This window comes from Lagopus leucura, unplaced genomic scaffold (assembly GCF_019238085.1).
Source record: "Lagopus leucura isolate 7727_CA_CO unplaced genomic scaffold, USGS_WTPT01 Super-Scaffold_100044, whole genome shotgun sequence".
Lineage (NCBI taxonomy): Eukaryota > Metazoa > Chordata > Aves > Galliformes > Phasianidae > Lagopus > Lagopus leucura.
Window position 1 is genome coordinate 2,760,074 of NW_024962291.1, and position 7,494 is coordinate 2,767,567.

Sequence of the window (7,494 nt, forward strand, 5' to 3'; positions counted from 1 at the left end):
CTCAAATAATTTTTGGAGGCTAAAGTGAGATTGCAAAGCTATCATACTGCTAGTCCTCTGCAGACAGTGAGAGGAAGCCTAAATTCTGAAGACTGGATGGTCTAGATAAAGAGAGATGAGAAGTGGTGTTATACCTAAGCAAGCAGTTGGAACTCAATGATCTTTAGGGTCCCTTCCACCCTAAGCAATTCTGTGATTCTAAAAGCCTTTTGCAGAGCTGAAGTTACTCCAACACAGGAGTTGTGTCTGGTAGGGAGCAATCATAGCTACCAATTAAATACAGCTTTGCACCAAGAGATTGCAGTTCTTGTGTGTCCTAGCAGTAGGCCATCCTCCCATTTCTAACAGAGCCATTGTTGGCATGATTTCCAGGGCAATGCTGAGTTCTTATAAATAATAATAAAGTATCTGGGGAGGTTGAAGATGCAGCCTGCTTAGAACAAGAACTTTTAAATCCTGTTGGTGTCAATGAGTAGCATTAAAGAGTGGTGTTCAGGGTCACTGCTGGGGAATGGAAAGGATCCCTTATAGGGCAGAGTTGGAGCCTCTGGGATTACTGCCTTCCTCTGAAATAGAAAGCTTCTGAGCTGCAGTTGTTCCTTTTGAACTTAAATCAGTCCACCTGCTCCTTCAAGACATCTCTCATATATCAGCTGAGTAATGAAGTTGTGAAAGTCACGGTTTGGGTTTCCCAGCCAAGAGGAGCCTGGCTTTGTATTTTAAGACCTACTGCCAATTTGGAGGAAGTCTGGAGGGGCCCTGACTACCTCCTGCCCCCAGCTTCAGGGCAGACATGACTTTTAGAAGGGTGGGAGCCTTGCGCTGCAATATGCTTATACACAAGCCAGAGAAGAGTGGCTTGAGCCATAAATGGATTTGTCTCACATGCACTTTTAGATGTGTTGTAATAGGTATGACTGGCTGGGTTGACATAGGTTGCCTAACCATGTATTTGGCTAGTTTTTATCCTAAATTAATCATCAGCCCATTGTTCATGTATTAATCAACTATGTAAGCCAGACACTGTTACTTAATGCACTTAATGACAGTTTCTGCATGCTGACGATTAAATAGTTATCTCTGGATGAATCTGTGGAGTGGTTGGGTTTTTTATTACTACTGTATTTTCTAGCTTTGAGTAATGCTTAAAAGCTGGGATCTTTCCATTTGTAGTAGGATAAAAGAAGGCAAAATTTCTCTGATCTTGCTGAAGTGATGGAAATGTCAGACAGGTGCAAGAGGGCAAGGCCTGTGCCCATCTCCCCGATCCTTGGAGGTTTTGTAACCCAAAGCCAGGTCCAGATTTTCCACCCCAAGGGTGGCTGCGTTGATGGGCACAACTTGCCAGCTGATCTTTCCCCTTTGCTACTTCTCCTTCTCATCTGACCTGGCTGGCAGGGGTCTGTAGCACTCCAAAAATGGCAGCGTTGATGGGGGATTGGCTGCTGTGTGGGAAAGCAGATGCCTGGCTTTTTTCGTCTTCAAATGTCAACTCATCTGCTCCTGCCTTGGAATTACTTAGGAAGCTTTCTTACTAATAACGCTTTTTTCTTCTTCTTTTCATCTCTTATCTAGAAACTCACTGCCAACATGTCTGATACCGAGGAAGTGTAAGTAGAGAGTGAGCTGCCTGCACGTTCATCTGTTCTGCTCCACAGAGTTCTCAAGGGCATTCCCATGGGGATGGGAGGCAGCTGTCACCCCATGCACAACCCCCAAAGCGTTGAGCAGCAGGGAAGGGGCTCCAAGTGTCAAAGGGTCTGTTGGAGTTCATGCAGCAGGGAAAGTCTTCCTAGCACCTTGACCCAACTCTACTTGTCCTTGGAGGCCATGGTGCTACTCATAATGGAGTCTGAATGAAATACAGATTGGTGGAGTAACTGCTTTCTGCCCTGATGTAACAAAGTAATGTGTCCAAATGCAATGAGATCAGTTGGCATTTCTACGTCAATAGGTAGAGAGGGGAGATTTAAGGCAATCACAGGGTCAGAGGCTTCAAGTGCTGACCTGCTGAGGTCAGTTAGCCTCTTAGTTTACTACAAGGCCATTAATTCTAGCCAACTCTTAAATAATAAACACAAAAAAAATTTCCTAAGATGAAATTCAACACTTTTTAGATCAACATCTATCCAAAATATTCCTTGCTTGGTCTCTTTTGACTGTGCCCTGTCCAACTCCATCAGGCATGGCAGGTTCAAGGTTTGGGTTTTGTGCTAGGTGACAGTGGTGCAGGAAAGGCTAGGGAGCAGAGGTGAGGAATGGGAACAGAACACGAAGTTGAGGTGATAACAGCCATGGTATAAACAGCAACAGCATCTGCTTTATCCAAAACTTTTAGTAGGCATCTCTAGAGTTAAAGGCCATCATGCGCAGTGCATAGGAGCTGAAGTTCATCTGTCTTATCAGCCTCTGCAGAGTGTTTTCTTGTGGGTATCATATGATGGTAACATTATGCTGGGACACGGCTCCATGTGCACCATCAGAATCAGGAACATTAGTAAACTGACTTTTAATAATCTTAAAACTAAGTGACTCTTTTGAGAGCAAAGAGAAAATGGGGGAAAGAAGAAAAAACATAGATTTTAAGCAGAAATGTATTGGATTTCTTCAGCATAGCTTGGCAATAATATGGAGTGGAAAAAAAATTTAGTTTCAGTAACAATTTTTTTTTTAATTTTTCTCACAGGGAGCACGGAGAGGGTAAGTCCAAATCTCTAATTTCTTCTGTGCAAGTCTGTAGTGTTCACTGTCTGTCTTCTCCTTTCTGCCTGTCGTTGGTCTCTTACTGTAATGTGCTGGTGCTTTACCTGATGTCTAAGTATGTGTCGTTGTCTTTTTTGCATGTCAGTGTTTGTCTGTCTCTGTGCTGCGGGCAAACTTTGGGATTTCAGTCCAAAACTGAAGTCCTGACTGTGTGTGGGGGATGCTGCTCTTTTTTTGTAGGGGCACTGCCATCTGCTGGCAACTTATTCTGATAGTGTTGCAGACATATAGTTTCTGTCTTAAAACATAGAAATGCAGCATACTTAAGCAACATATGTTTTTTTTCTTTTCTGTTGTTTGTTTGTTTGTTTGTTTTTTATATACTCATTGGACCTCCCTGCTACCTCTTTCCCCTAACATGCTTGTACACATGAGCTTCCATTGCTCAAGAAAAAAATTCAGTACAATATTACCCTGCTCCCATTGTACAGCTTCTTCTCAAAGGCAGCTTGTTTGCTGTTTCTCTTTTTGATTTGAAAGCGAATCCTTTGAGGGCATCTTGCCCATATCCATGTGAATTTAAAGGGTTCTATCATGGGTGACATCCTACTGACGTGTAACCTGTCATTGGCTGTGTGTTAGGTGCTAAAGTTGATGATTGTCTGCTCTTTTTTTTTTTCTTCTTTTTTTTTTTCCCCCTCCTCTATTTCAATGCAGAGGAATACGAAGAAGAAGGTAACAAAATACTTGGAATGTAACTGATCTTTCCTGGATTCTTGCTTCTGCCTTTCTCTTGTCTGTATTTGACCCCTCTCTTTGACACTTGCCACTAAAGGTGATCTGAAACACTTGATCTGTCAGTCAAAATGTGGCCAAGCTGGGACCGTGACATGCAGACATGTTGTGATAAAACATGATATTTGTAGGAGCAATAGGAGATGGTGATTAAGCAGAATCTTGAAATTGAAAAGGAGGATGGGTTGTCTGGCTCCAGAGGAGCACCAGGCACAGGGTACTGGGAAGTCTGGAAAAGGCAAGGCAAGGAATTAGCTGGCAAAGAGGAAGTCTTTCAGTTGCACCGTTAGCTGGCAAAAGGTGATTTGACAAGCTGCTAGAGACACAGAAGAAGCTTTGGAAAGATGGAGTACGAAAAGCCCTTCACACTCCCAAGCTTTTTCACCTGACTTGTTTCAGAGTCTGCAGTTAGCAGGGAGGGGAAAATTTTGGAACTGTGTCATTGTCTTTCACTGGGCACTTCTGACGTGTTCAGGCAAGTGTAGCTGTCAGTTGTCATCCTTCATTTTCCCATGGTATCTGGAACTGAAATGAGGGCAAAACTCTGGGGCACATCCTTAGGGGTTTTACTTTTTCCCAAGAGCTTGCTTCATGTCCAAGACACTTTCTAAAGGGTCAAGTGAAAGCCTTTTCTGGGAGGTGGAACTGCCCATGTTGCCCACCTTTGAGACTCTGTCATCTGCAGAAAAGAAATGTCCATCTTGGGGCCTTTATGCAGAGCAGCTGGTTTCCCTCAGGTTGCTGCCACTAAGTAATTCGCATCAGCAGTGATGGGAACAGAAGGGAGCTTGCTCAGAATAGTTCCTGCTCTAAGGCATAGCTGTGTTTCCCTCAGCATCCCTACCAGGGAGAGAAGGAGATCAAGGGCGCAAGAGCAACAAGTGCAGGTGTCTCCAGTGGCTGTTGCCCAGAGAGGCAGAGCTGGGGAGGTGTAAGTGCTGCTCATACTCCATCCTTCTTTGCACCTTGTCAAACGCCCAAAGAGTGAGCAAAGGGTGTCATTCCTACAGACAAGCCTTCCTAAAAGGAGAAGTACTTCTTTCCTCTCTCCTTACTTCCCTTACTGCCTCCTTTTGAGTTTCAATACTGTAATAATTGAAATTAAAAGGCAGGTGACTACAATCCTACTTTTCTTTATCTGCATGACCATCTCCTCTGATGTGTAACTTTGCACTGTTCCCCAGTTTTGCTTGACCTTCCAAAGCAACCCATATAACTTTTTCCCATCACTTTCTAACCACTCATTCTCCAGGCCTTACCTGACTAGAATACCAGTTTCTAACAGTTTTCTGTTTCCATTTTCCTGTTTGCTGTGGCTTCTTGTTCCATGACGCTTGCCATCTGAAGCTCATGCAACAGGTATGTGACATGGCTTCTGCTTTCTTTCTCTCTTGGTGCAGAGGAAGAATGTGTACAAAGAAATACAGAGCAAACAGTTCACACTTGGTGGCCAGGATGTGGTCCTGAGCCACAGACATCAATGCAGTGACAGCTATTGATGTCACTTATTGAGCTGGTAGGAAACTGGGTCTCTTATATATAGATGCACATACATAAAGTGCATATATACATAAATGTGCACACACCTATACAGATGTGTAGTTATATACCTGTATGGAAAGAAATTTTATTTGGTTTAAATAAATCTTAGGTTAAAAAAAAAGGGTGGTGGAGGACTCTGGGAAATTAGCATCCATTTCTTGAAATTCAGTGATGAATTTCTTTAGCAGTTCAAGATTTGAAGAATGTTGAAACTAAATTTGTAACTGTTCAAGAAACATAGATTAAAAAAAAAAATGAATGGAGAAATTTTATTTGTGGTTAAAATTGCATCAAAACTGAGCTTTAGGAAACACCAACCAGCTCTAATAAGGATAACTTAGTGGGTGACTTCTTAATGTGGTTTTTATTTGTAGTCATATTCTTGTTTTTCAGTAACATTTAGAACCCCATGAGATGCCCATAAAGATATTGTTTGTATTTCTCTCTCATTCTGTAATTTCATCACTGTGTATTCTTTACCCTGTGTGCTTGGAAAACCTCAAGGATGTTTAAAAAAAAGTCATTCCTGCTTTAATTTTCTTCTTCATTCTCTTCACTGCATGATGTTGCCACCCGCAGAAGAGGTCCATGAAGAAGGTATGTGGAAAAGGACACCTCGGCTCTGCTCTTTGCAGGGCTCAGTGTAGAAGAAAACAACAGGCGAGAGAACGATGCTGGGACAAGGGATGCCTCACCTGAAAACACTTACTTCCCCTGAGCCTCTACATTTCCACATGAGGATCAATTGGTTTAGGAAGGCATCTGAGGAAGTTTTGGGGTCCCACCATGGGCCCCCTATAAGTTGTGTATCCATCGACAGCTCCACTGGTTTTGGGGAGGGAATAGCATGGGAAATGTGGGCACCATCCCCTCCTTCAGGCCACAGTAGGCTCTGAGGCTGGTTTTCAGCCCTGGGTGTTGATAACACCAGCCAAAGAGCAGCTGAGGTCTATTTCTGAAGGTCTATATCCCATATCAACTGGTTTCTCCTGCATAGCTTGGCAGATAATGATCAGATGGATTTTAAAGTCAAAATCTATCTGTGGCAAGGTATGTGTGTAGCCACGTGTTACACAGTACATATTCTATAATATGTAATATTATATATAGTATGACATATATATTATGAGTTATAGACTATAATATATAGTATTATATATAATATAAATAATAACACCTGCATTCTGTGGTGTTATTAGTTACATCTGTGAGGATACTGGCAAATAACTCAGCTGGCTCTCTGCAGGGTGTGTGGTGTCTGCAGGACCAGGAAAGGGGCTGGAACAGAAACTCACCCTTTGTACTTCATTTGTCTGGGGCTTGGTGCTCCGATGAGGAGCCAAAGGGTGGGTTGGTTCCCTTTGCATTTGCAAAGCTTTGTTCTATGGGCATGTATGAAAAACTTATAAGCCTGTTTATAGCAGGGGCAGATTAGCTCTGAGCAGCTGACAGGGTTTTTGCAGAGCACAGGTCATGAAGGATTTACATTTCTTGTATCCAGGCACACTCTGGTCACCTGTCTCCATTTTTTTTTTCCTCTCTATTTCACATCCCTGTATGTTTTATACATCCCCTATTGCTTTCACATACTCTTTAGTCTAACTGCTCTTAGTTTCCATCTCATTGTTCTGGCTCTCAGCCTATCCCCGCTGCTGGGGCTCATGAAGAAAGTATGTGCCTTGGCCTTCCTCATCCCTTCCCATCATCACCTTAGCACTGAGAGGAATTGAAGTGTGGGAAAAGGGGAGCAGAACACAGTCACTGTGTTGCCTATGGTTCCTACCTTTCCTCCAAAACCTCCCCTGCTGTAGTCTGATCCTCTCACTTGCTACAGCTAATTTCTCATTCCTTCTCCTCCTTGCCCTTAGCAAATCCCTTATCGGGATTAAACTCTACCCTCTGGCCCGAGAGATTATTCAGTCTGTGCATGAATGTGCCTCCCTCAATGCTTCTTTGCATTCTGTTCTCTGGTACTTCTCACCTAAAGGGAAGTACTCACCTACTTCCCACCTTCCATAGGGAAGGTAATGCATATTTAAAACAAACAAGATCTGATGTGGCCAGTTAAATCAGGTTTATTCTTTATCCCCTCCCCCCTGGTCTGTGCAAGTACAACGTTGTCTTGTGGTTCCTAACGCTCTTGTCTTCCTTTGCATCCTGCTCTGTGACTCTTCCACTCACTAAAGCTCACCATGACGAAGGTACGTGAGATGACTCCCAAATTCCCCTTGTACACAGTGAGTTCAGATGTGGCCAACATGACCAGAGATGTTAAGGGGAAACAGGAGCTGAAAATAGACATAGGAGTGCAGATTTAAACTTACAGCTGTATTGGGTGCTGTTCTTCCATCATGTTTGTCTTGACACTTCATGTTCTGATGATAGTGTATAGTAATTGTTGCATGAAAGCAAAGTGTCAGGGTGCTGGGAAACATAAAGCCCTTGTGCAGTTTG

At 43.1% G+C, this 7,494-nt stretch overlaps 1 protein-coding gene across 41 annotated transcripts in view; it reads left to right on the plus strand.

Moving 5' to 3' along the window:
* Nucleotides 1-7,494, plus strand: part of TNNT3 (troponin T3, fast skeletal type) — a 32,089-nt gene that overhangs the window by 2,804 nt on the left and 21,791 nt on the right. For 30 of the 41 annotated variants that reach the window (XM_042884646.1, XM_042884645.1, XM_042884651.1 and 27 more), the window contains exons 2-6: nt 1,576-1,610; nt 2,687-2,700; nt 4,846-4,857; nt 5,620-5,637; nt 7,227-7,241. In XM_042884646.1, coding sequence (XP_042740580.1) covers nt 1,591-1,610; nt 2,687-2,700; nt 4,846-4,857; nt 5,620-5,637; nt 7,227-7,241 — 79 coding nt within the window. In that variant the 5' untranslated portion in view covers nt 1,576-1,590. The remainder of the gene's footprint in view (nt 1-1,575; nt 1,611-2,686; nt 2,701-4,845; nt 4,858-5,619; nt 5,638-7,226; nt 7,242-7,494) is intronic. The other 11 variants (XM_042884663.1, XM_042884670.1, XM_042884685.1 and 8 more) reach the window with 1 other exon arrangement.